General features: G+C 44.8%; 1 protein-coding gene across 1 annotated transcript in view; it reads right to left on the reverse strand.

Annotated features, from left to right (window-relative positions):
* SORL1 (sortilin related receptor 1) overlaps window positions 1-27718 on the reverse strand; it is a 155003-nt gene that overhangs the window by 84952 nt on the left and 42333 nt on the right. The window contains exons 7-12 of the mRNA XM_028125868.2: window positions 23752-23853; window positions 22546-22715; window positions 17353-17545; window positions 14943-15060; window positions 14700-14773; window positions 5207-5295 (exon numbers count right to left, since the gene is read on the reverse strand). Of these exons, the coding sequence (XP_027981669.2) occupies window positions 5207-5295; window positions 14700-14773; window positions 14943-15060; window positions 17353-17545; window positions 22546-22715; window positions 23752-23853 (746 nt within the window). The remainder of the gene's footprint in view (window positions 1-5206; window positions 5296-14699; window positions 14774-14942; window positions 15061-17352; window positions 17546-22545; window positions 22716-23751; window positions 23854-27718) is intronic.

Consider the following 27718-nt stretch of genomic DNA (forward strand, 5'->3'; position numbering starts at 1 on the left):
AGGGATTTTCTGGGGTGATGGAAATTCTCTGCATCTTGACAAGAACCATCCGGAAATGATTAAGTGGTGTATTTACAACCTGAGCATCTCATGGTGTGCAAATGGACACCTCAATTTTTTAAAAATAATTCAGTAGAAGCTAAAAAGTAGGGAGGCTGTCAAAAAGAGTAAAACCAGTCTCGGGTGTTCACTAGCAGGAACTGAACGTCCCGAGCCATGTCAGTGTTAATCCCTGTATGCTGGGGTCAGACCTGGGCCCCACATGTTAAAAGCACTGACATGGGGAGGTAGGGCCCAAAGGACACCCAGGTGGTGGAGAGTTGGGATCCCATGGCAGCGGAGGAAAGGAGTGGAGCCATTTGCCACGGAATGGGAGCCATGCGGGAGGGAAGGGGGGCGTGGCTCAGACACCTGCAAGGTGTTCAGGTGAAGGAGGAAACACCCTGTGTGTGCGCGTCCTGGCAGCAGAACCAAGCCCACTAACCAGAAACCGGAGAGAAGAGAATTCAGGCTCTCTCTGACTTGAGGACTTTCCTTCATAAAGGAATAAATGGATAAACAGAGTGAGGGAATGAAGAAACGATCAACAATCTGTCCCAAAGTGAAACGAAAGCCCCTTCTGATCCGGCCACTCCCCATCACTCAAACTGTCCAAGCAAAGACTGGAAGATCTTCCATCACAGTAACCAAGAGAAAATGCGTGCAGGGGCTGGTGGAAGGCCAGAGCAGATGATGGGATATGTGTAGATTCCTGCTGGACCTCTCCCCATGCACAGCCCAGAGCAATCCGGTCCGACCTGTCCAAATCCACAGGCGTCCATCCCATGGCCCTTCAGGGCCTGATCAGTGCACCTGATCATCACCCCAGGCTGGCCAAGAGCAGTCCTGCGCCTTTGCCCCAAAAATGCTTAATCCTCCCCCTCCACCCCCCAGCTTCCGTTCTCACCTCCAATCTTCTTTTAAATTTATCCTCCTCAGCTTACCAGGGCTCCCTTTCTGTAACGCCACGTCTAGCCATATCTAGCCCCGTCGTTCCCCTACTGAAAACTCTAAAGGGACACTACCACTTCAAAAGCCAAGCCTGATCTCTCCAGTGCAGCAAGCACGGTCCTCCAGCTCCTAGACCCTACCTACACCTACCTCAATCCCCATGTCTCAGCACCTCCTCCCTGCAATCTGCATACTATCAGTACTAAAGCCTTCTACCTTCCAAGCTGATTTATGCTGGGCCTTCTGTGCCCAAGGTCTTTCTAACCCCGAAATGGCACTCCAACTTTGCTCAAGCTCCCTCTCCCCCATCCTTCCTTCTCCTGGCCCCCATTCTGTGCTCCCACAGCCCCCTGGGCTCCCTCTACCTTATATTCTACTCTGTTTTCATGGTCTGAATTTGCAAGCATATCCTACTAGACTGCCATGTGCCAGGAACAAACCCACTTACTCACTTTTCTGCCCCTGGCACCTGGCACCTTTCTTGGCACACAGAAGGGGCATTAATTAACGTTTGCTAAAGGAGATGAAATGAACTGCACTGTATTTTTTCAACCCCATTACTCAGTCTCTTAACAGTTTAAAAGGTGGTAACACCTGATCCACTGTAACCCAAAGGCTAAAGAAACCAAGTGAGGGAGGAAATGTAGCAGGCGGGGGCGGCTCTCTGCAACTGTCCCACTAAGTGTTACCATTGGCATTAGGTGCTGCCATCAAGCGTGCAAGTTAACTGCCATTCTCGAACCGGGGGGTTGCCTCCAGAACTCAGGTCCTGAAAAAACAGCTGCTGCGTGTAATCTCTGCATGATCTTTGAGGGGCTTCTGTGGGAAAGCCCTACGAAATCAGAAACATCCCGTGGGGAAAGACGCTGTTGGGCAAGTCCAAAATACTATTATTAACTACCAAGGACAGCATTTTGCTGGCAGGTAAACCAGCAAGAAGAAATGGAAATTGATCTTATCTTTCATGATCAAGCCAAAGAACTTGTGTTTGGGTCTTTTTTTTTTTTTTTTGGTCAAAGTTCAAGAACACAGCAGCCCCTTTTCTGAAGGACACAGGGATTATACACAAGAAAAACCTGCATCCCCTGAGCAGGTTCACCGTAGACAGCATGCTGATCGGATGAATATGCGAATCTCCAGAACAGCTTCTTATTTACTCATTTCAGACATGTAGACACAAGAGCAAAACAAAACGTTCCACTTCTTGCTCTCAATTTCAATTAGCAACAACAAAGGTAACAGCCTCAGTGGAGAGTCAAGGCAGAAGCTGAGACAAATAACAGTCAACTCTTCGTTACCTGGGCTAATCAGGGAAAGAAAGACATGAATAATGTAAAAGAACAACAACCAAAACGAAACAAAACAAAACAAAAACCTCATTCTTATTTAAGCAATGTTCCAACCTCTGTCCCCACTAAAACTCTTACGAGAGTTCCTGATGTTACCCCGCATGGCTTTCTTCCCTAAGGCTCTGGGTCAGAACGCTCCCTTTCAGAATAAGCCCTCCCCTGGCCTCTCTCTCCAGCTCGCTCAGAAACATAACAGAGCCACAGGGGCATGAGCAGCTCCTGATGGATGCCTCACTCACCTTTGCACACTCGGTTCCTAGAACAACATCTGGTTCATTGTCCGTGTTCAACAAACGCTTGTTGTCCTTGACCTTCGATGACATAGATGACGTCTAACAGAAGTATGCTCAAGTTCCAGCTTGGGCCCTACCTACTGACAAGTCACATCATTTCAGAGGAAGGTGGACTGGGCCAGCCCTGGTGCCTCTGTGGGGCACACATCCAGGGAGGCCCCCATTCCCACTTGAGCTCCAGAGATTGTCATTACACAGAGGACGGTGGGAGTGGTCCCCTCACAGCCATGCACCTGCCACACTTCCGCACCCCTTCCAGTTTTATAAATCAGCAAAGAAATAAGCAATCTTGGAAGACTAAGCGTGCATGACCTATTTATTGACCGATCAAACATTTACAAAGTGCCTGCTAGCCTGTACAGAATAGAAATACTGGCCAAAAGACCTTGCTAATGAGTTGAAGAATTCAGGCATATAATGAAAAGGTAACTGATGATAAGAAGCCCATATGTGATCGAGGCTCAATTAATGAGCCCGCCGATAAATGCTGAGACTCCAGGAGAGACATCACTGTGGTCGGGGAAGCCAGACTTGAAGGGGCCCGAAGCCCTAGCCCAGCAACAGAAACCCTTCCTCCACTCATGCTTGGTTATTACAGTAAGTCACTTCTGTGGTCTGAGGCTATGAACTAGATGCACTATTATTTCCTGCTTGTCTTCCGATGAAGCTGATAGCACACAGCGACAGGTCAAAAGCAGAGTAGCCCGAGAAGCAGCAAAAAAATCTCTGAGAGCAACCTACTGAGTAAATGCCAGGTGGCTACAGATTTAGGCCAAGCTCTGACTGATATTTGGGACACATGCACCTGTCGAGAGGAGGCCGGAATATATCCTTCCTACTTGCGAATGCTTTATTTGAACCATACGCATGGATACCTCCAAATAACCTGCAGAAATAGAAGGGGGCTACAGTGCCCATAACCCCTCCGGTCCACAAACCCCGCAGTCATTTTTAAGCATCCGAGGGGGGCATGGTGATTTTCTGGCAGTGGGTTTCTTTTCCCGGCCGTGTTTTGCTCCAGCTACTGCAGCAATGACGCTGCGTTCCCTGAGCACATATGCACCAACAGATGGTGTCAGAGAACTGGAATCATGCTAACTACTTCAGGGGAGCTGGCTTGGAATGCAAATGCCATCTGCAGAGAAGTTAAACAGGGAACCTCAGAAACTGACTCTACGATGGGATGGCCACATGAAGAATGACAGGTATGCTGCCCAGGGAGCCAAATTGTGTCCCCTGCTGGCGTTCTCCCGAAGCCAAGTCCTCACCATCCCACTGTTCACCTGTCTGTCTTACCCCTGGAGGATGGGCTCCTGACGAGGGAGGGGACAGATCCTCTTTATCTTTAGATATGCAATACGCACTCCCCAGCACAATTCGTGCTTGCTAAACGTGCCAGATGGGAATTGATAAGTTAATGGATAAATAAATAAATGGCAGGAGAGATGTGGAAAGCACAGGGCCTTGTGACTGTCCTCATCTGAGCAAACACCAATGGGAAGGTGGATACAGTGTTGTGTACAAACAGGACTTGCTCCCGGCTCTCGGCTCCACAGCAGCAGCTGACCAGCGCCACACAGAGCCGAGAACAGCCAGACGCCAGTGCTTAGCTTCCCTCTGCTTGCTTGAGGCCAGCCTATTCAGCACAGGTGGGAAACCAGATGCTACCATCTCTTTTTTCAAACCGCCCACCTCTCTCTTGCTGCTGGCCCTGTTTCTAAAAGGAGCAAAGGAAGAGAAGGCTTTCTTCTTTGCATTAAACAAGACCATTACTGAGGCCTCCCCACCTCCTGTGGGAACACATCTCGTGGGTTCAGCGCAAATACGGGGAGAAGGGAAGGCCAGTCTGCCCCAACCTACCGTTAACAAAATTAACTTTGGTCCTAACTCGCACAAAAATCCAAGAACTGGTTCTGATAACATCAGACTTGAGCAAGCAGAGGTGACAGACTCTCAACGTTTGCTTTTCAGAGCAATACATTTGCAAAGAGTACAGAATGTCATTTAACGTCACTAACAAATGGGGGCATCCTCGGCAAGTTACTTTACCTTGCTGAGCCTCAGTTTTCTCGTAAAACGAAGCAGTTAACCCCAAATGTCCCTTCCAGGCCTGTTTGTATGAATCCCGAAACCAAATGTGTCAACAGCGAAAGCCGACTGGTTACCAAGCAGGATGCACTCTGAAATTATTACTCAGGTATTATTATTATTACGTATTATTATTTACTGTTCTTCTTATCACTCCTTCTATGTCACACACAAAGCAAAGATAGACAAGTTGAAATCCCTAGTTAATTTTTTAGTCATCGTGAATTCATATTTATATGGAGCTGTATTTTGTCAGATCAATAAAATTGTATCACTGGTTCCTTTTGATACCCCCCGAGATAGGAAGGACAGATCATTATTCCTCTTCTATAGATAAGGAAAGTTTAAATAATTTGCTGAGGTCAACAGTAATTTGCTGTCAACAATCTAGTGCCTGTAGAGAGACAATCCGATTATACTCACAGACTTAAATTTCTGGGAGAGCAGTGTGATGTTAAGAGAAAAAGCTTCCTCAGAGACACTTACTTCAGCTCATTGGTTTCCATGCCCTGGGCGATGGCCATGATGATGCCGCCATGATCTCCCCAGGTGTAGTAGTGAGGTCCAGGAAGTGCCTGCAGAGGAAAAGCCAGTGCTGATACCACTGCTCTGGAGCGACTGGGCAGAAACCATGCACAGCACACAGGCACACACATAAGCACATGGCAGCGATGCCAACCACTTGAATACAATTTTTCAGTTTCCAGAGCATATTCACATCCATTCCTTCACTTGCTCCACACAACCGTGGGTACGGGTCAGCACTTCTCATAGCCCCATTTTCCCCCCCAGATGAAGAAACGAGGGTTCGTATTAAAGTGGCTCACTGTCAACAGCAGGCGTAGGAGTCAAGCCCCGATTTCAGACTCTCACCCACCAGGGATTACAACTCAACCATCTGGAGTTTGAGTTCTACCATGATCTATACGTATAAACCCAAGACAGCCCATCCTTCCTGCCGATACAAGGAAAAACTTTGAACAAGATACAAAAAAAGAGCTGCCCAAGGATGTTGAAAAGGAAACAAAATCAGGCAGCTTGTGCAGGGACTTCAAACCTGAGGAGCCACCACAAGGTTGGGGTTTCCTGGTATGGCTTTGCCCCAGGGGAAAGCCCCAGTCCTGGAACACCTCAGTCCCAGGTGGATGGCCACACTGTCAACAGAAACCGTTTCTGCGCCGGGGAGAATGTGGATGAAATGCCACAAGGGAGAGTATCAAAAAAGTCAATCCTCTAACTCTGTGTATGAACTCACACAAGCCTCACCCTATCCCCTACACTACACATGTGTGGAACAGACTGAAACCAGCACAGCAAAGGTTTAGCAAACACAACGGAGATTTGCACTGCCACCCTCAGAATGCAGGAAGGAACGTATGGTCTGAATCTAAGCAGATTCACTACACGCTAAAATGAAAATATCCACCTCCTCCAGTAGATTGTATTCCATGCATGTCATTCACATGTCCAGGATACAACCCAAAATTACTCAACATGGACACCTGTCAATAAAACATGTCCAATTCTCAAGGGAAAAGGCAACCAACAGGTGCCAACCACAAGATGGTTCAAATGCTGGAATTACCAAAGACTTGAAAATAATGATCATAACTGTGTCTCATGCGGTAAAGGAAAACATACTTGAAATGAATAAAAGATAAGAATTCTTCCCAGAGAAGTGGAACCTATTTTTTAAGAAAGAATTTTAGAACAGAAAAATATAACATTCGTGAAGTAAGAAAATCGCTAATGAGCTCAACAGACAAAATGGAAATGACAGAGGAACTGGTGAAGCTGGTGATAAATATAGAACAGAAGAAATTATCCATTCTAAAGAACACACAAAAAAGAATGAAAAGAAAAAAAAGCCCCAAAGACTGGGAGGATAATAATAAAAGGTCTAGTGTGTGTGACTGGAGTCCAAGAAGAATAGGAAAAAGGGACCAGAGCAGAAAAAAAAAAAAATTTTCTTGAAGAAATAACGGCTGAAAATTTCCCAAATTTGGTGAAAGACATACATTTATAGACTCAAGATCAGCCTACCCAAACGGGATAAACGCAAAGAAAACCACACCTAGATACATCACAGCAAAACTGCTGAAAACCAAAGATAAGGAAAAAGATCTCGAAGCCTTTCAACAAAATGATGGATTGCGTGTAGGGCAGTGATGATTGAAATGACTGTAGATTCCTCATCACAAACCAGAGGGGCAAGATGACTAGCACATCTTTAAAGTACTGAAAGAAAATCACCATCAAACCAGAATTCTATTTCCAACAAACTTACCTTCCAGGAATGAAGGTGAAACAAAGAGATTCTCAAATGAGGAAAAACCAAGAAAATGTGTAACCGTAGATCTGCTCAACAAAAAATGCTAAAGGAATTTCTTCAGGCTGTACAGAAACTTACCAGGGGGATACAAGGATTCTCAGGAATGAAGGAAGGGCAAAAGAAATACCTGGGTAAATATAAAAGTTTGCTTCTTTCCGCTTAAATTCTTTAACACTGATACAATGATGCAATGCAAAACGAAAGCAAAAACATTGTCTTGTAGGTTTTTTAATGTACTTCAATGAGATACATAGGACAATAACAGAAAGGTCAGGGAAAGAGAAAAGAGACTTACATGGTTGCAAGGTTTCTAAATTTTATGTGAAGTGTAACATTATATTAAGGGCAATATTAATTTAAAAAAGACTATGAAAGATTAAATACGCATGCTGTAATTCTTAGAACGACGACTGAAGGAAATATAATCAAAAAGACAATATCTAAAAGTAGAATACCAAAACCATATAAATAATATAGAAAAGTCAGTAAAGGAAGAACAGAGTAATAAAAAATAAAGATCATACATACATACATACATACATAAAATCTTGGACCTAAATCCAACCGCATCAATAATTAGTCAAATGCTAATGGGGTCTAAGCATTTCAGTTAAAAAGCGAAGCCTGGAAGAATGAATAAAAAAGTAAGACCCTCCTATACTGCCCATAAGAAACACTTCAAATATAGACACCAGTGGATAGACAGTAAAGAGATGGTAAAAGATGGCGCCTGGGTGGCTCAGTTGGTTAAGCAACTGCCTTCGGCTCAGGTCATGATCCTGGAGTCTCTGGATCGAGTCCTGCATCGGGCTCCCTGCTCAGCGAGGAGCCTGCTTCTCCCTCTAACCCTCCCCCCTCCCATGTACTCTCTCTCTCATTCTCACTCTCTCAAATAAATAAATAAATCCTAAAAAAAAAAAAAGAGATGGTAAAAGATATACTATTGAAACAGTAAACATAAAAAGGTTCGAACAACTATTTCAATACTAGATGAAACAGACTTCAAGACAAAGGTTATCACCATAGATAAAGAGATATTTCATAACAATACAAGAGGCACAAACAGAAAAGATAATTATAAAATGTGCATGTACTGAATCACAGAGCCTCAAAATACATAAAGCAAAAATTGACAGGATTTAAAGAAAAACTTGGCAATTCCACGTAGTTGGAGATTTTACCACGGTTCTCTTAGCAATTACTAGCACTAGTCAAAAAAAAAAAAAAGGTCAGTAAGAACACAGAAGATCTGAACAGCAGGATATCAACCACCTTCATATAAGTAACACCTTCTTATAACTAACACTAACATCTGACAACAGAATACACATTCCCTCCTAATGCATATGATGTATTCAGCAAGAGAGGCCACATACTGGATCCCAAAGCAAGTCCCAATAAATTTAAAGGAATCAAAATCATACAAAGTGTATTCTCTGACTACAGGGCAATTAAATTAGAAATCAAACATAGTAAGATACCTAGGAAATTTCAAATATCTGAAAATGGAACAATCCTTTTCTAAATAACTTATCAAAGACAAAAAGCAAAAGGGACATTTTGAAGTAATAAAAATGTTCTGGAATTAGTGGTGACGGTTGCACATCATATCACTTGTGAATATAGCAAAAAGCCACCAAACTCTACACTTTAAAGTGGTGAATTTTTTGGTATGTGAATTACATCTCAACTTTAAAGAGAGACATTAAGAAATATTCTGAACTGTGACAACAAAAGTACAACATCTCTAAATTTGTGACAATAGCCAAAGCAGTATTTAGAGGAAAACTTAACAGCTTTAAATGCTTATATTAGGAAAAAAAAAAAAACATCTAAAATCAATGACCTAAAGTGATACCTAAAAAAAAGCTACAAAAAGAAAAGCAAATTAAATCCAAAGTAAATAAGGGAAAAGATAATACTAAAGAGCAGAAATCAACAAAATAGAACACAAACCAAAGAAACAAAACCAAAAGCATGTTCTTTGAAAAGATCAATAATACTGACAAACCACTAACTAAACTATTAAGCAAAACAGGAAAATCCCCACAAATCCTCAGTATCAGGAATGAAAACAGGTGATCACCACAGACCCTAGAGACCTTAAAAAAAAAAGAAAATACCCCGAGTCAATTTAAGCCAACAAATTCAATAACGCAGATAAAACTCACCAAAACTGACAGAAGTAGTAGAAAATCTAAACAGTTCTCTATCTGCCAGAGAAACTGAATTTCTAACCAAAACATTCCCAAAAAGAAGACTCCAGGTTCAGACAGTTTCACTGGTGAGTTATTCAAGGAAAAAAAAAAAATCACACCACTTTTACACAAAAGAGGAATCACTGTTCAACTTGTTCGAGGACACCAGCCCAACACTAACACCAAATTTGAAAAGGACATTATAAACAAACAAAAAATACAGACCAATATCAAATAATGTAAAAATCTTTAACAAACTATTAGCCACTCAAACTTAACCTTGTATAGAAAGGATAATATATCATAATTAAATAAGATTTGTCCCAGTAATTCAAGGTTTGTATAACCGTCAAGATTCAATCAATGTAACATACCGTATCACCTATGTGATAGTATGTTCTGAGAAGTATGTATTTTGGTCTTTGTTCCCAGCTCCTGGTCAGAGCTCCTAAAAACCCTTGCAATCTCCTGACTGATGGGGGTGATGTGGGTCTTACACAGAAGCTCCTATATCGCTGAGAACTTCCAGGATGATAGGAGAGTCTTTTGTTGTAATGAGGCAACACTTGGTGGATTCCTGGACAGTACGGGGACTGGTCACCAGAAAGACAAAACTTGATTAGAAGCTTGAAGCTTCCAGCCCTGCCTCATCCCCTGGGGAAAGGACAGGGGCTGGAAAGGGAGTCAATAATCAATCACACCCTTTGTGATGAAGCCTCCATGAAAAAAAAAAAAAAAAATCCCTAAACTGCAAGATTCGAAGAGCTCCCAAGTAGGTGAACACATCCACATGCTGGGAGGTTGGCACATCACAACACCATGGGGACAGAAGCTCCCGTGTTCAGGATCCTTCCAGACTTTGCCCTATGTACTTCTTAATCCAGCAGCAGCCTTTGTACTATCCTTTATAATCAACTGGTAGATATAAGTAAATATTTCCCTGAGTTCTGTCAGCCATTCTAGCAAATTACTGAATCCAAGAAGGAGGGTCATGGGAGCCCCCTATTCATAAGCTGGTCGGTCAGAAGTATGGGTGACAACCTGGGACTTGCAATGAGCGTGTGAAGCGGGGTCGGGTGGGGCACTCTTGTGAGACTTGAGCCCCTAAACTGTGGGGTCTGGGCTAACTCCAGCTAGCTAGTGTCATGACTGAAATACAGGACATCCGGTCGGTGTCCAGAGAACTGGAGAATTGCTCACTGTGAGGGGAACCTCCCCCAGCATTTTGTATCAAAAGTATTCTGAGAGTAAAGGAAAAGAGCATTTTTTTAAAAATAATACACCATATTACATAGTGCTATATTATTACATATTAGGGAAGGGAAGAAAAGGAAGAGAGGGAAAGAAATAAAAGACATAAAGATCAGAAAGGAAGAAATAAAATGGGTCCCTATTTGCAGATGATATATCTCCTACATAGAATCTACCAAACTACTAACACTAGTAGACGCTTAACCATCTGAGCCACCCAGGTGCCCCAAGCAGATTCTAAAATGTTGTGGAAATACAAAGGATCTAGAATAGTCAAAGAAATTTTGGGGCGCCTGGGTGGCTCAGTCGTTGGGCTCCTGCCTTCGGCTCAGGTCATGATCTCTGGGTCCTGGGATTGAGCCCCGCGTCGGGCTCCCTGCTCAGCGGAGAGCCTGCTTCTCCCTCTCCGTCTGCCTGCCACTCCCCCTGCTTGTGCTCTCTCTCTGTCAAATAAATAAAAATAAAAATCTAAAAAAAAAAAGAAATTTTTAAGAAGAACAAAGTTGAGGGGTGCCTGCATGGCTCGTCCATTAAGCGAACGACTCTTGGTTTCAGCTCAGGTCGTGATCTCAGGGTCATGAGACTGAGCCCCAGGTTGGGCTCTGGGCTTAGCTCAGAGTCTCCTTGACTCTCTCTCTCCCTCTCCTTCTGCCCCTCCCTCTGCTCGCTCACCCTCTCGCTCCAAAATAAATTTAAAAATCTTAAAAAAAAAAAAAAGAAGAGGAAGAAGAACAAAGTTAGAAGACTTACCTACTTGATCCCAACACTTATTGTTAAGTCTCCCATAATCGAGACGGCTTGGTATAGGTGAAAAGACAGACATATAGATGAATGGAGCAGAATAGAAAGTCCCAAAACAGACCCATGTATATATGGCCAACTGATTTTCAAACAGGCACACAGTCAATTCAAGGGGGAGAAAGAAGTCTTTTTCCGTAAGTAATCGGATCATTGCATCTCCATATGGAAAAATGAGTATCAACCCTTCCATCATACCAGATATAAAAATTAACTCAAAATGGATCATAAACCTAAACCACAGCCTTCCCCTATGAAACTTAGGGGTAAATCTTTGCAACCTTGGGAGGGACAAACATTTCTTAGAACAACAAAGAGCATAAAACAAAGAAGAAAAATCCTGATAAATCGGACTTCCACAAAATTTAAAACATTTGTTCTTTGAAAGACACCATTAAGAAAATTTTAAAAAAGCAAGCCACAGACTAGGGAAAATACTCATGACACAGATATCAAACAAAAGACTTAACTTCAGAACACATTTTTTCAAAAAACCTCTTACAGCTCAATAAGAAGGCAAACAACTCAGTTTTTTAAAATAAGTACAAGATTTAAACAGACGCTTCACAAAATGATTTTTAAATGGCCAATGGGCACATGAAAAGAAGCTCAACATCATTAGTCACCAAGGAAATGCCAATTAAAACCATAATGAGATATCACTGTGTATTCATTAAAATGTCTAAAATTAAAAGGACTGACCATACCAAGTGTTGGTGTGGGCCTGAAGCTCTTAGAACTCTCAGACACTGCTGGTGGAAATGTAAAATGGTACAATCCGCTTTGGAAAACAATTTGGTCGTTCCTTAAGAAAAGTTCAACACAAGACTCACCAAGCTGTCCAGTCATTCCGTTCTGAAGTATCGACCCAAAAGAAATAAAAATATATGTCTATCTTAAAAAATAAACACGTAATTAAATATTTATAATAGCTATACTTATAATCAGCAAAAACTATAATGTCCACCAACAGATGAATGGATAAACAAATTGTGGAATATCCCTACAATGGGATACTAATCAACTAATCCCATTTCCCATAAAATGGGAAAGAACCACGGATACATGAAACAACACAAATGAACCTCAAAATCATCACGATGAGGGACAGAAGCCAGGCCAAAGGACTGTGTATTATGAGTCCATTGATATAAAATTCTAGAAAATGCTAACGAATCATCTGGCAGGGACGAGGTAAAGGGAAGGATGGATTACAAGGGGGAACGCAGACGCTTTGGGAAGTGATGGAAATGCTTGCTGTCTTCATCGTGGTGTTGGTGACAGTGTAGTGATGGTGACCAATTCGGATCGAACTGTACACTTTAAACATGCAGGGGCCTCCATAAAGTTGTTGCGGAAGAAAAGCGCAGAAAAGGAACTCAGGATCGGAGAATTTGCACAACCCATTAGTAGTGGAAGGGGAACAAGAATTCTAGTCACCGATTTTCTAGACAGCCTCTGTCCACCGCATCCCACCTCACCCCTCCCCTGCTACCACCTATGCCACTCACGCCCCCAGGCTGTCCCTCTCACGTGGACACTGCTGCCCAAGGCGACTCAGATGCCCCCTCACACAGACATGGTCTCAACCTTCTCCTCCCCTACTTTGCTTTCTGCTCTTTCCAAAAATAAGGTTCCCTGTGCGACGGCTGCTTCTTGGCAGGCGTGAAGCAGGCCTGGAAGGAGGCACGGACAGCTGCCCCAGCATCAGCCAGATTACCACTTCACTGGAGGAGGAACAAGACCCTGCTTTCTCCCCAGAAGGAAGTCACTCGCAGATGTTCAAATCCCAGATTACACCAACATCAGAAGGTCCAAATAAACCACAAGCCTATCCGCTGAGGAGAGAACACCCTATTTCAAAAGGGATGTCCGGCTCCAATGCAGAGGAAAGCAGCCGCTTAATCCTTCCCGTTGGAGCAGAGCAAGGATGCCCCCAAAACCCCAAACTGTTCACCCTTTTTGACTACTAGGCCTTAACAACCTCTTACATCCGAATATGTAATTATGGTCTCCACCTTACTGGCCAGTTCTTAATGTAGGCACACGCACAATGTCTGGATCCCAGGTCCCTCAGCCTGCGAGATGGGAGGTCCTACCTCACAGGAGATAAGATAAGCGATAGGTCTCTGTCAACTGCACAGAGCCAAACAAATGTTGGGTATTATTAATGCTTTACATAGTACGCATCTAAATATGAACGTGTATATATTGCATTCCCAATAGGAAGCACCACGAGGGGACCTCTGGGTGGCTCAGTCAGTTAAGCGGCTGCCTTCGGCTCAGGTCATGATCGCAGGGTCCTGGGATCGAGCCCCACGTTAGGCTCCTTGCTCAGGGGGGAGACTGCTTCTCTCTCTGCCTGCAGCTCCCTCTGCTTATGCACTCATGCTCGCTCTCTCTCTCTCTCTCTCACCAATAACAAAATTTAAAAATCCTTAAAAAAAAAAAAAAAAAAAGAAGCACCATGAGGCTGGCTGGCTCTTCTGAGAACCACATCCCTCCCACCATCACGCTCCGCCTGCAGAAGGTGCTCGATTAAATTCTTATCCCATGATCTGTTGAGTTCTCCTGGTGGCTCCCCGCATATGCAGCAGAGCACCCCTAAAAGCAATCCCCCACAGAATAAGACCAACTGTTCATCCCTTGGCCTTCATAAGTCATGGGAGGTTGATGAAAGTATTTTTTTTTTTTAATAAGTTTGGGAATTCTCTAATGCCCAAGGCCAAATTAGCATTTGGGGGCCACAGAACTAGCTCTACTCTCAGAACTGGTATCAGCAGTGCCTAAGGACCCAAAGCAGCTCTGCAGACTTAAGGCAAAAACAGTCTCCCTTCCATAGGGCAGAGTGAAATGGAAGGGCCTGCCCGGCACAGCCCACCAAGGAGAGGCCTGACTTCTATTTTGTTACGATACAACAAGAAATGGCCAGTTTCACACCAGATACCAGTACATGGTCATTTACTGATAGATGCTGCAAATATTTATGCAGTGCCCACTCCATACCAAGCACTGCTAGGTTCTAGGGGTAAAGAAGTTAAGCAAAGAGACATTGCTTTGTCCCGTTGGAGTATCTAATTAAATTCACAGTCGTGAGGGGAAGAGAAGGTCTGTTTTTGATTCAAAGGAATGTTTCTGGCAACATCACGAGCCCACATTACAAGGTGCGAACACAAAATTAGTGCAGCTGACGCTCACGTGCGGCTCTGGGTACCTATCTTTAATTTTATAGTCATACTTGGTGCCACTGGCCTCACCACGGGCCACACGTGTTCCTGAAAAGTGGAGGCATGACCGTGTCCTCCAACAAACCAGAACCCAGGTTGGGGGCTGGGGAGTAGGGGATGGGGGCTGGTGGGGTGGGGCGGGGCGGGGCGGGGGGGGGGGCGGGTAGGCTGACCTCTCGCCACCGGGCTCCAGCACTGCTAGAAACGTACACATTCGTCTTGCTTGCCAAGTTCTTTCCCACCGAACCTAAAATGCAAGAGGAGTCATTACTTTTCATTTCAAGAAGAGGTCAGATACCTTGCCCAACCAGAAAGTCTGTGTCGTATTTAGCAACTAAAGATGTCTCAAAATCACAAAGAGCCATTGCTACGGCAGAGCTTAACCCCCAATGCGGGGACAAGCACGGCGGACTTACCAGTGGCAATGATGAGACCGGGAGCAGACTCCCTGGACAAGATGGGCATCCTCCGGAGCTGGAGGTTGAGCAGCTGACTGAGCCGCTGGGCCAGGTGGAGGGAACAGCCCTGAGCAAGCTACGGGACACAAGTTCCAGGCACTGTCAGCACGTGATATGACGCCACCAGCTGCCTCAAAACACAGAGGCCTGTGTGTAGACAGTACAACCACAGACACAGAAGGAAATCTGGCCCAAAGGAGCCCAGACTCACGGCCCAGCTCTCCCCCACGGTCCCCCAGGTGGATATGATTAGCTGAACCACATAAATGCCTCTCATTGAAAAAAACAGAACAATACAAGTAAAACATTCCTCCTGAGACTCTCAGAGAACAGCTATTAGAAATCAGTGTCCACCCAAGTAGGTCAAAAGCTGTCCCTCCGTTTTACCCAGAGATACTCTCATGTGACTCGGCACTAAAGAGAATTAATGATTTTGTGGGACTTAAAAAATAAGTCCGTAGAGATAAGATTTCAAATACAGTGTAAGCAATTCCATCAGCGGAAAAACCAAGAATCAGAAGTCATAAAGTCTCACGGATAAGCTCCCAGATGTACCACGTATGAGATAGAAACACCAAAGGATCCACATTAAAGCAGATTTTAAGTGGTCAGCATTTGTACAAAGCACCAACTCTGCTGTGTCCACTGCAAAACAAGTCATTCAAACTGGCCTCTGCCACTTACGTTCGGATTTTAATAGTTGTGCAAACAACGCTGTTTGCTATGTGGTCATGCCTGATTCTCTTGGTCAGAATGTGATTGTCAAATGTTATTCAGCCTCCTCTGGTGTTCTAGACAGGGTAACTCTGTGTGCTTATGTGAACACGTAAAAACAGACATGGTTTTGCTACATATACTTACTTCTTTAACTAAAGGATCTCTCTTAGCAAATGTCCATTTTGCTAGTATCACAGTTTAGCAAATGAAAACTGGAGCAAATTAGGTTGGGTCTCAAACAAATATTTGCCAACTAACCTGTTCTTTCACCATCTAAAATCACAGGTAGAAACTAAAAGCTCACCAAGGGTTGTACAGTTCATAAACAAACAGGTCAGTCAGAAGAATAAGCAGAGTTTTAACAATACCATTAATTTTATTTAACTAGGACTCAGAGCCCCAACAGCATGCTCAAAAGCAGGCCACCCCCATCCACACAGGCTTGTGCAGAGCTCCCAAAATCTAGAAGCCACTCCGGAATAAAGAAGTACCTAGGTATCTGTCTCTGTCTACTTATATCTTGCCTCTTTCCAAAGTTAGACTTGATGTACTAAGTTGACACCTGTTGCCAAATAGGGAAGAGTAATCAAGAAGTCCGTGGAGAGCAAGGGTCTCCAAAAAAAATTTTCCCAGGGGTCACAGCTACAGTAGAGTCAACATACTTAATCATGGACAAACAAAATTCAAAATTCCAAAAGATCAGGTAATCGTCTAACTAAATGTTACAGTTCTCCCAAAAATTACTACTTGATTTTTTTTCTGAGTTCCTTCTGCCTACCTACCTTACATACCCCAGATCCCTTAGGTGAGGCAAAAAGGAAGGAACTCAATCCAAACAATGTTCATCAGAGGGATAAGAACAGAGCCGCTGAGACGAGTGGGGACACCTCCTGAGGCCAAATAATAACATTTTAGTATTCTCAGCTTTTCAGATGGAGCCACAGATAGGGAAAATTGTAGAATCCTAAATTACATTCAGGAAGGCTTTTCTTTTTTTTAAAGTTCCACAGAAATAAAAAGCTTACATCAGAGTTTCCCAAACTTTCTTGCTTTGCAGCACAGTGTCCCCGTAAATTTTTTATAGCAGCTTCAGGCCAGAAGAAATACCAACATGTATTGTTTTACATAGTTGAAACCACACAACTTCATAAGTAGACATGTCCTAATAACTTAGCGGCAGTTCAAAATAATAGTATGCGTGCATATGTGAATATACACACATACACCGAAAGAAAGAGAATGAGAGAAAACAAAACCTTTATTTCACTCTTAAATATTACCACAGTTACTTAATGCAGGATGTGTGCACCTGTTGAGTACTACGCACCTTCTCTAGGTTTAGAATCATATTCGATCCCACCACTGTCATCTCGAGGAAATCCAGCTTTACAAAGACAGGACGCCTTCCAAAGAAATTCAGCATGAACTCATGTTGAAACTCTGAACTAAACTCAAGATGGTACTTCCCATGATGACCAACAAATACCAAGTATCTTGTGTTTCCCTCAAAAATTTAAGGCATTCCAGAGTGCCCTTGGGAGTTCACCATGGCACTCCCTAGATGCCCTGGTGCTGAGTTTGGGAACCGTAAGGGTAGCATGACAGGTAAAGGTTTGTATGAAAAACGCAAACAAGATGAAAGCATCTCTACCTCACAGTTGATTTTTTCTCCATATCCTGTGAAGGCTGGAGCCTGAAGGAACTCCCAGGAACCCCCTTTGTCAAAGGTGATGACTGATCTCATATTCTCCTCATTCACAGCACCATTGATCAGAGTAGCGATGTAGACTCCTTGCAACCCTTCCACACGGTGGAAGTCAGCAAATGGCTCATTTGCAAAATACCTACAGTAAGAGAAAATAAACAGCTGTGAACCTGAGGTGATATTTCCCTGGTATGTTTTTATGGTAAATAACATAAAATTTAACCGTTAGAAAGTATAGAATTCAGTGGCGTTAAGCACATTCCCAGTGTTATGTTGTACCAGCATTGCTATCTCATTCCAGAACGTTTTCCTCATCTCAGAAAGAAACCCTGTACCCACCAGCAGTCATTCGCCCTTTCGTTTGCCCACCCCAGGCCCTGGCAACCACCACTGAGTTTTCCGTCACTACGGATTTGCCCAGTCTGGGTATCTCACATACATGGAAACGTGCCTTTTTTATGGTTCCTTTCCCACAGCATAATATTTTCAAGGTTTACCCATATTGTAACACAAATCAGTACTCCATTCCTTTTCATAAATGAATAGCCTTCTCTTTCTTCTTTTTTTTAAAACGTGATTGTGTTTTAACTTTGAAGGCCAAGACGCTTATTAGATCAATAACTCCTCACAGGGAGTTCAGAACGCTGACTACAACACACAGAGCTGATGAGAGAGTCACATCTATCTCTTCCCCTGACGAATTCACCCCAAATCCTCCAGTGAGCCTCGACAAACAGGAAACAGTAAGCCAGACTTGCCAGACACTAGTCAAAGCGCTGGGGCTTACAAGCCACAGGAATACAGCGCGAAGGGTTCCCCAGCCACTGTCCACACGCTTACAGCTCATTATCCAACGCCCAGATCAGACCGAAGCCCATAGGGTTCCTCTCAGAAAGCAGAGCAGAAGCCCCACCCACGGGAGGATAGAGAGTGAGTGTGGTTCTAGAAGCTTGAGGTTAACTACTTTTTAACAGTGAAACAGAGATTAAGCCCCTCTCAGGGCCTCTACTATGCTGGGATACTGATTTCACTGGGAAGCAGTTTTGCCCTGAAATGGTCTACGCATTATAAATGGAACAGATCTCTGAGAAGTGCTACCCAGAGTTCACACGTGGCTTTTAAAACTGGATGTAAGTCCTTTATTTAGAAGGGTTCTGAGCCACTGGGCTTTGTAAAAAAAAAAAAAAAATTTAATTTAAAAAGAAATCTAGAACTGCTTTTTTCCATTATCCACTGTACAAATCTTGACCTGGAGGAGTACTCTGCCTCTCAGACAGAAAGAAGCACACTACACGCTCTGAGGCAGAAAAGGAAAATTTTTTTAAAAGCACTGACAAAGCTACTTCAGACTGAGAGACTGAGCAAAATCCCAAATAAGATACTGGTGTTGAGACCAAATATTCTGATGTGTGGTTTCCTTAGGTCTACCGGAGTTATTTTTCAGTTGCTTCCTTAGAAATCGGTTGAAGGTCTATCATCCACCTGCTCTCTGTTCATCTCAGCAACCCCGCGTTGGATTCCATCATCACGAAGCCGCCATCGTCAGGTTTGCTGGCTTCCTTCAAACACGTGGGAGGTCTGGCCTTCTCTCAGCCAGATGAACTCTGCTTCTTCCCTCCAGTCACTCTCCTGGATTTTTGCCTTTCGGTTCCAAGCAGAAACCCGTCCTCTGCGCCTCACATGCCCCCCAGACGGTCCTGTCAGCTCCCTGTGGTCCTGCGACAATCCACCTCACCCTAAGTGCCCTCTCTTCATCCATTTTTCTTACATTTCCTCTCACCGGCCCTCACGACAAGCACTTGTCCCCTGCTCCCCGGCCAGAGCCCCAGGGCCCCTGGGCCCCCCTCCTGCAGAACCCAAGCCCGCCTCGCCCCGCACAACCCAGCAGCAGGTCTTCCTCAGATGCGCCGCCACCAGACCTGACATTTCCTCTCCACACCTGGTCCTCCATCTGGACACCGCTTTCCATGAGATTTCTATTTGGCCCATCTCACCAATGCCAGGAGCACCCCCGTTAAGAATTCCTTCTCTGGTCCTCTAAGCAAATTAGGACGGTTCCTTGGCACCACACTTGCCTATTGAGTTCAAAGAACAACTCATTTCAAATACCACAGAAGGGCTGTGTTTTGTTTTGTTTTTTCAAATCCGTCTGCCCACGTAATCTGCTAATTCACCCTTATCCCATTTCATCTTCCTGAGATGCAGAAGCAGGTGACAAAAGTTCACTCAAACGAGCCCCTGTGAAGATCTCCAGTCCCTGAGATAAAGCCTGAGGAAAACAGCAAGAAGGTTGAGCCTACACGGGTCTGTGAATGTAGACATAAACCTCTTCCCAGTTTCCTGACTCGACTCTACGCCCAGGAAGGGCGGGGGTGTCTTCTGTGACCACAGAAAGGGTCGTGGGCATCTATGAGAGGGCCACATGGTCACCTAACTGAGCTTACTGCTTCCTGAGGAGCTTCTGGCTCCAGCTCTGCCCAGTCACGAGATACCCTTCCCGAATACCCGACAAATGCGGAGGACCCGGAAACCTCTGGCAAGCTCTGATTTATCCACTCCATATAGCCAGAGGCTCTCAGATGTGAAAGAAAAAAAATCAGAGTCTGTGAAAGGCTTGAGGAATAATGGCTTGTAATTTTGATTATTAAAAAAGTAAGGAGAATATTACTCACCCATAAAAAGGAATGAAGCACTGACACAGGCTCCATGTAGACCAACCCTGAACATGTTTTGCAAGGTACAAGAGGCCAGACCCAAAGGTCACATATCATGCTGTGATTCTGTTTACACAGAATATCCCGAGAAGATAAATCCACAGAGACAGAAAGGAGATTAGTGGCTGCCAGGGGCTGGGGGGATGGGGAGGAGGGGAGATCGGGGGGGGGAGGGGTGCGGGGGAAGGGGAGATGGGGGGTGCAGGGGGAGGGGAGATGGGGGTGTGGCGGGAGGGGAGACAGAGGCCAGAAAATGCCTAGTGGTAAGGGGTTTTCTTTTGGGGAAGTGAAATGTTTTGGAATTAGATTAAAGCTGGTGGTTGCACAACACTGAATGCCCTAAATGCCACCGAGTTGTTGGTCACTTTAAAATGGTTAAGCTAATGTTCTGTGAATTTCACCTCAATAAATTACTTTAAAAAAACAACAACAAAAAAGGACACAGGAGCCAGCCCAAAAAGGCTGCCACTGACCAAACCAGAAAAACCTGAGGCTGAATCATGGTAGGAATGGTTTACAACACATTAACACGCACTGAATAATAAATAACTCGTGAGTCTATACTGGGAGGGGGGGGAAAAAAGTAAGGCACAAAATAGGACATACCCCCGAAAGAGCCAAAACAGGGTGTGGGAAAGCACTATCAGAGAGAGACCAGAAAGAAAGTTCTCCTCTTGGGTCCTGTTGAGTCCAAACCCGAGGTCCCTCTCTTTCCCTTGACACCAGCTCCTCACCCAGCCCTCCCTGACTCCCCCACTCCCTGACTCCGCCCACGGCCGGCATTCTGCCCGCTGCTGAGCCCAAGCAGCTGTGGGCCCTTGACTCTCCACAGCCAAGCAGCAAATCTACCAACAAACCATCAGAATTTGCCCTTTTCCATCATCTCTCCCACTACTGCCCTGAGCCCAGCCGACAGCAATCCCCGCCGGCTGGATTTCCACCACACTTCCCCAGCCAGGCTTCCTGCTCCCACTCTCGCTCCTGTCCAAGAGTTTACTTTGCACACAGCACTGAGGATAGCTTCTTTAAAACACAGGTCACCTGAGTGTTCCTCTAAAGTTTCCGATAACAATGTCCATTTATGTTTCATGTGCTTTCCTTTATATAACGCAGTTCACAACTTTTTCAATGGTTAAGAAAATATAACAGGTTAAATCAGATGATGTCCATCTTCTGGTCAAAACCCTCCATATCCCACTTGGGAAATAAAGTAAGTTCCTTCCATGCCCTCAAAGACCTTATACAATCTGAGCTCTGCTCTCTCAGATGCTGTCCCTTGGGTTCTCCCCCTCCTCCTCCAGCTGCTGGATCCACCCTGGCCTCCTCGCTGCTCCTAAAATAAACCAACAGAGTCCAACCTGAGAGCCTCCGAGCATGCTGTTCCCTCTGCCTGCAGTGCCATTCCCCAGGCACCTGCTGAAATGTCGCCATCCTCGAACAGCCTCCCATGACCAGCCTGTATGAAGTAACATGCTCCTAATGCCCTGTCCTCTGAACTTGGTTCACTTTGCCTCCCAGCACTCACCACCACCAGGCAAATTACACATCTGTCTATGTTCTGTCTTTCCCCAAGGAGAACGAAAGCTCCACAGAACAGGGACCCTGCTTCGACTTTTCGTGGCTGGACACATGATCTCAGTGCTGTGCCCAGAACAACAGCATCCTTGTTGAAAGAGCTGGTGACTGAATAAATCACCAGCATGACGAGAGACCTCCGACGGCAATGCCACGGCCTGTGCCCTGGTGGTCATGGCCTCGGAGCCCGACCCCGGTGCCCACCAGCCAGCTCCAGCAGACGGCTCCTTCCCAGAGCAGAGAGCAATCCTCATCACAGTCAGACATCTCACACAAGACAAGTGAGAATAAATGCCCTCCTGGCCCTCGAGGGTCATGGGTCATTCATCCCTCCCGAACCCCGGACTCCTCCATAGCCCACGGAACGTCCATTACAAAACAACTCCAAGCATAGGATGTCCTGATAAAGGATGGGTACCACTGGGGTCCTTCCACATATACCCACAAAGCAGTATTTGCAATTACGTTAAAAAAAGTCAATGAACCTGAGTCACTTGGAGGCAAGACCCCCAGGGCTCCCCACATCAGCTTGCCCTGAGCTGACATTTTCCAAGTGCCTTTTCCCACTGGCTCAGAGACCCCAGAGCCAGACAGGGAGTGGCTGACATGGGCTATGACTCTAAAGATCACCTGGAGCAGCAGTGCTCAACCTTGGCATCACACCCAAAGCCTTGTAAAATCTTCAGAGCCCAGCCACACCCCAAACTGGTTAAACCACACACCAGGCATCGGGGTTTCTGGCAACTTGCCAGTGGAACTCAAATGTGCAGCTGATGCTGAAAAACACCCACCTGGAGGGTGTAGGTGGTGCTGACATGAGACTTGGGCCAGGGACCCATGGTTTCCTTACCTCACCAGCGTGTCACCGCCCGCCCCTCCTGGGCTGTAGTAGAGCACGTTCTCCAAGGACAGGGAGAACTTCAGCCCCTCTGCCTCCGAGATGTATAAGTTGGTGCGGTTGTTACTGTGACTGACGCATACAAACACCTGGTCCTCGGAGGCATCTGCGATGTAATATTCCTTTGGAATCAGAAGTCGAAAAATACACAAGTCAAAAAACCCACATGCACAGCGGGCTTTCCCTATGCACACTGAAGTAATGATTTCCAAATGTCCCAGTGAGAGGTATGGGCCCGGAGCCCATAGACAGCTTCCCAAATCCCAGTAAAGCTCAGCCAACTTTCTTTTTGGAGGAGCTGAGGCCACCATGTAGCTGGAGCAAGCTGCTTCCTGGCAAATGGGGCCCAAAAGAGGGGGCCCCCGAACTCCATAAATGACCTAAATACTTCAGTTTAGTTCATAACATCTCCCTCTTTTTCCCATGAGGTCTATTGTTAGTACTAAGTACAATATACATTAATGTGTATTCCCTTTCCTTTAAGGTACTAAAGGAAGATGGAAGCTGTAAAAAGCAAAGAATGGACAAGAATCTTCTCCACTTGAGATCCCAACCTTCCACCACACCAACTGCTAGTGGCAAGGCCTTCAAATGCCACCTCCTGCCTGTGGGCACTTCTCTGATGACCCCAGCCCACCAGGATCCTTCCTATGATCTACATTATCATACACACAGACTGCAGCCAAGCATTGGACTATATATATATGGTTTCTTCCTCTGCTCGGTTCTCTGTGTCTCCAACCTATGTTTCTAAAAGGATGGGACCCAGCTCTTAACCCCTTTTGCAATCTAGCTGTCTACTGTAGCAACAGAGCAGGTCCCGAACAAACAACTCAGGGTCACCAGCTCCCCATTCCTTCAATACTAGCACCCTGAGTCCACTGACTCCAGTCCCAAACTTCTCTGCCCATCCATCTCCACGTAAAGCAAATTAAGGCTCCCATCTGGCTGCACTCTGAACAGTGAAGAGGGAAAAAAAAAACAGACCAAGATGCCCAAAGCATAATGGTTCTCCCTAGGGACCTATCTAGAAAAGGACTTCAGGGAGCCTCCATCAAAGATCTATCTACCCAGAAGGACGTCCCTGCAACACCCATCCCCTGACCACTGCATGTGGACATTAACACTTCTTTCCGCCCCCAAGCGGACCCCACTCACATTAATAGGATGTCTCGTGACAAACTGGGCTGCTCGCATGGGCTTCCTGCCAAAGGAGACCCAGAGCTGGACAGAAGATGGCTGCAGACTGCCCCAAAGATGCTGCCCAGGAAGAAGAGAAAAAAAAAGTTAATGGTGCCACATTACAGCCACTCCAAATAAGTGAAGAAGGAAAGAGAAGTGTCAGACCCCTCCAATTCTACCAAAAACATGAAACACAGGGTGACTACAAATGCACGTTTTTGCAACGTCCGTGTTCACTCCGCAGCTTGGGCTGCACTCACTTGATTCCCAGACACCTGGTCTGCAACAGGTACCAGACACTCCCTAACACCAGATGAGGACGAAGGACAAATGGTACTGTGGCTGAACCTGAGTGTGGGAGGGGGATGGAGATTTAACCGGGCAGCCCCCAGTCCTGCCCAGGGTGAGGTCAGCCACACACAGCGCACATTTCCCTTGTTCTTTCTCTCCTATTTTCAGGTTATGAGGATACTCAAATTCAAGGGCTTTAACTTGCACAAAGAGCTGAGGGAATTTTCACTGATTCTCTTTTGTGACCTTTTAATACTTCTCATTGATGAACGTTTTTGCTGGCGTATGTTTTCTTCGGTAGGGCATAGGGCATTGCACATGATGTCGGCCCTGTCACATTGTGTTTTAGAGATACTAGAGCACTGCTGGAATCTCGAAAATGTGTACAAAAGCACTAGATTAAGAGCTGGCTGTACCACCTCGGGAAGTCACTAAGCCTCTCTCAGTCTCAATTTATTCATCTATAAAACTGAGAAGATGATTAGGCTTGGGACTTCTCTGTCGATGGGTGTCAATGGCCCAGGAACCCTATAAATACAAAGGCAAACTGTGTGTATGGATGCACCTATTCATCCTGCTGGGGAGGGTACACAATCTTTACCAGACCCTCAAAAGGGGCGATAATTCAAAAAAAGATAAGCAGCACCGTAAAGGCTCAATGTGGGTTCTTCCAGCTCTGAAAGTACGGGACTGGGAACTGAGGCAAAATGTTGCACATCTATCCAGACAGAAAGGGACACACACCATCCTGTGGCCATAATCACACACGTGACTATTAAGCTGATCGGAATATTGGGATTGCCAACCAGAAGGGGTTCATTTGGCTTCATTTATCCTTGACCATGTTGCTACTGTTTACTAGAGATTTTAAATTCCTATGAAGTAAGAAACATACCAATTTCCCTTAACTATAATAGAACCGAAGCCCTGTGCTAATATAAGCCCGATAAACACTATGTGAAGAGCAAGCTGATGAACCTGAAGTTATTCTTGATTCATCTGAGCAGTACACACACACACACACACACACACACACACACACACACACACACACACATTCAAACAAATGGCTAAAAGTAATCTGTTTAAAAGAAGCCAGGTAGGGAGGTACAAAAGACTGCCTTTCCAAAATGGCACATGAAAAAGCATGGTAATAGCTTGTACTCAGTATGGGGCCGCAGGAAACGATGGATCTATTAAAAATGTAAAACTTATTACCTGAATGAGAAAAATAGTACCCAGCAAAACTGTTAGGCATAGATCCCAAAATCCCTCTTTAAGTCAATAAAATTTTATAGCTATTTATAAAGGTCAGAGAATCCGTGTAAGTTACCCTATATAAATCCCTATAAATATATATGAATACACAGATGTCCGTGAAAAAAATACTTCGATGCTTTATACTTTTTCACTTCTTCCTACTGTGGTTAAACCTTAGAAAAGGAGCCACTTTTCTCAGTGACACTGGGGGGGGGGCCATCATTAGTTAAGCATTCTTTTTTTTTTTTTTTAAGATTTTATTTATTTATTTGACAGAGAGAGAGACAACGAGAGCAGGAACACAAGCAGGGGGAGTGGGAGAGGGAGAAGCAGGCCTCCCGCCGAGCAGGGAGCCCGATGCGGGGCTGGATCCCAGGACCCTGGGATCATGACCTGAGCCGAAGGCAGACGCTTAACAACTGAGCCACCCAGTCGCCCCTTAGTTAAGCATTCTTAATGAGTGCCGTTGGTTGGCACAGAATTGAGAATTCATACCAAGGCCAGTCTTCCTCCATGGATGCAAAAGTCAGAGTACAAAGGTCATAAGAAACCTCAAAACAAACCAAAAAAATAACAAAAAAAGAAACCTCAAAACACATGCGTCCCACTTCCTTCTGGGACAATAATTCCTAAGCCTGGACAATTCAGGTTCACCCCTAAGGAGTCACTGTAATACTTTTTTGCCACCAAGAAACATACTAACAATTTAACTGTAGCACACTGTGGATTGTCAGATAGATGTATCATAAGCTCCTAATACTTTCTTAATAAGCCGTGGGTTTTTGTGATGGTTGAGTTTCTCTTTACCACGATGCTAAAACTAAAACGTGCTCATGAGAAAGAGACATCCAACAGTACAGACGGATGTAAAGTAAAATGCAGACACTCTGCTCCCTACCCTCTACTCACGCCTTCTACGGTACTCCCCAGGGAGTAAAAGGGAACAGGCTCCCGTGGGGTCTTTACGGAGTGTTCTGTGCCATCACCCCTGAGCATATTCATATAGTGACGGACGATGTTACACTTACCCAACATCCATTATTCCTTCCTCCTTAGCAACAGGATCTTGACTGCCACCCCAAATAAACCACTGGGGTTCTCTACCTTTTGCATAACTGCATGTGGCCATGTGACTGAGTACTAGTCAATACCTGTAAACCTAAGTGGTGTGTTGGGTTTCTAGGAAGGCTGCTTGAAGGGACTTAATCAGTGGGAAGGAGTCCTATTTTGGCCTATCTGTCCTTACTCTTTCTGACTCCTGTAAAGACTCAAAGGCTATATAGATGTCCTAGACCAAGAGGGAATGGTGAGGATGGAAATCATTAGTCAGGTTGGTGGAACAGAGAGAGGCCTGGGCCCCCAGGGTACCAGGGTACCAACATACCAGCCCTATACTGCCTAACTCCAGGCAGCACTGAGGAGAGGAAAATAAGTTTCTGTATTCGCTAGGCCACTTTTTATTTCTACTCTGTTACCAGTAATTGAACACAATGTCAATTTGCTACATGTAATTTTATTTTCCACACACAATGTAGATTGTGATAAAAATATTCTTGTGCAATTCAACTTTCTTCATTAACAGAGTCTCTTAGGCATCTTTCATTTAACAGCTCATGGGCTCTGACATGATTTCCAGAAGCACTCGTCAATGAATATACCTGTATATATTACCTGTGCCAGAACTACACAAGGATATTTGTAGGACGCCATTCTTAAAACCTCTATGTCAAAGTTTTCATTTTTGACAGAAGAAATAGCCTTCCTGAAAGGCTATCCCAGTTAATATAGCTCCCAGCACAAATACTTTTACCAACATCCAGGAGGTATTTCAACGCTCCAAGTTATGCCGGTATTCTAGGGTCTGAAAAGGTAGGATAAGATCTTTGTTTCATTTGGTGCTTTCATTCCGAAAAGGAAAAACAAATTGACGTAAGTAGCTGAATAACCTGAATTTCAAAAAGTGCACTTATATTTATGTTTGAGATTATATCAAAGGAAACGAGAGGTCAAGGAGGAAAGAGCAGAAAGAACTAAATAAATGACACGTTCTTGCCAAGTGAAGGCCACAGGATGTTACAGTGAGCTCTTCAATCGGACGTTTCATGGAGAACAGTGGCCAGAGAATGAGGGACCCCGTGGCATGCGGCGGACAAGGGCACAGTCCAGAACAGGCTCTAGCATTCACGCCCACCTTCTCCTCTGAGACAGTGACAAGGGATCAGCGAAACATCATCATCCACATTAGTGTTGTTTATACTAAAATATTTATAGATAACATTTTATATATATTTTATTTATACATGTTTATGCCTTAAAAATATTCCAAGAAAGGGGCACCTGGGCGGCTCAGTCAGTTAAAAGTCCAACTCTTGATCTCAGCTCAGGTCGTGAT

The sequence above is a fragment of the Eumetopias jubatus genome, unplaced genomic scaffold (assembly GCF_037043125.1).
Source record: "Eumetopias jubatus isolate StellerSeaLion01/CBP00866 unplaced genomic scaffold, mEumJub1_p1.0 scaffold_13, whole genome shotgun sequence".
NCBI classification, from domain to species: domain Eukaryota; kingdom Metazoa; phylum Chordata; class Mammalia; order Carnivora; family Otariidae; genus Eumetopias; species Eumetopias jubatus.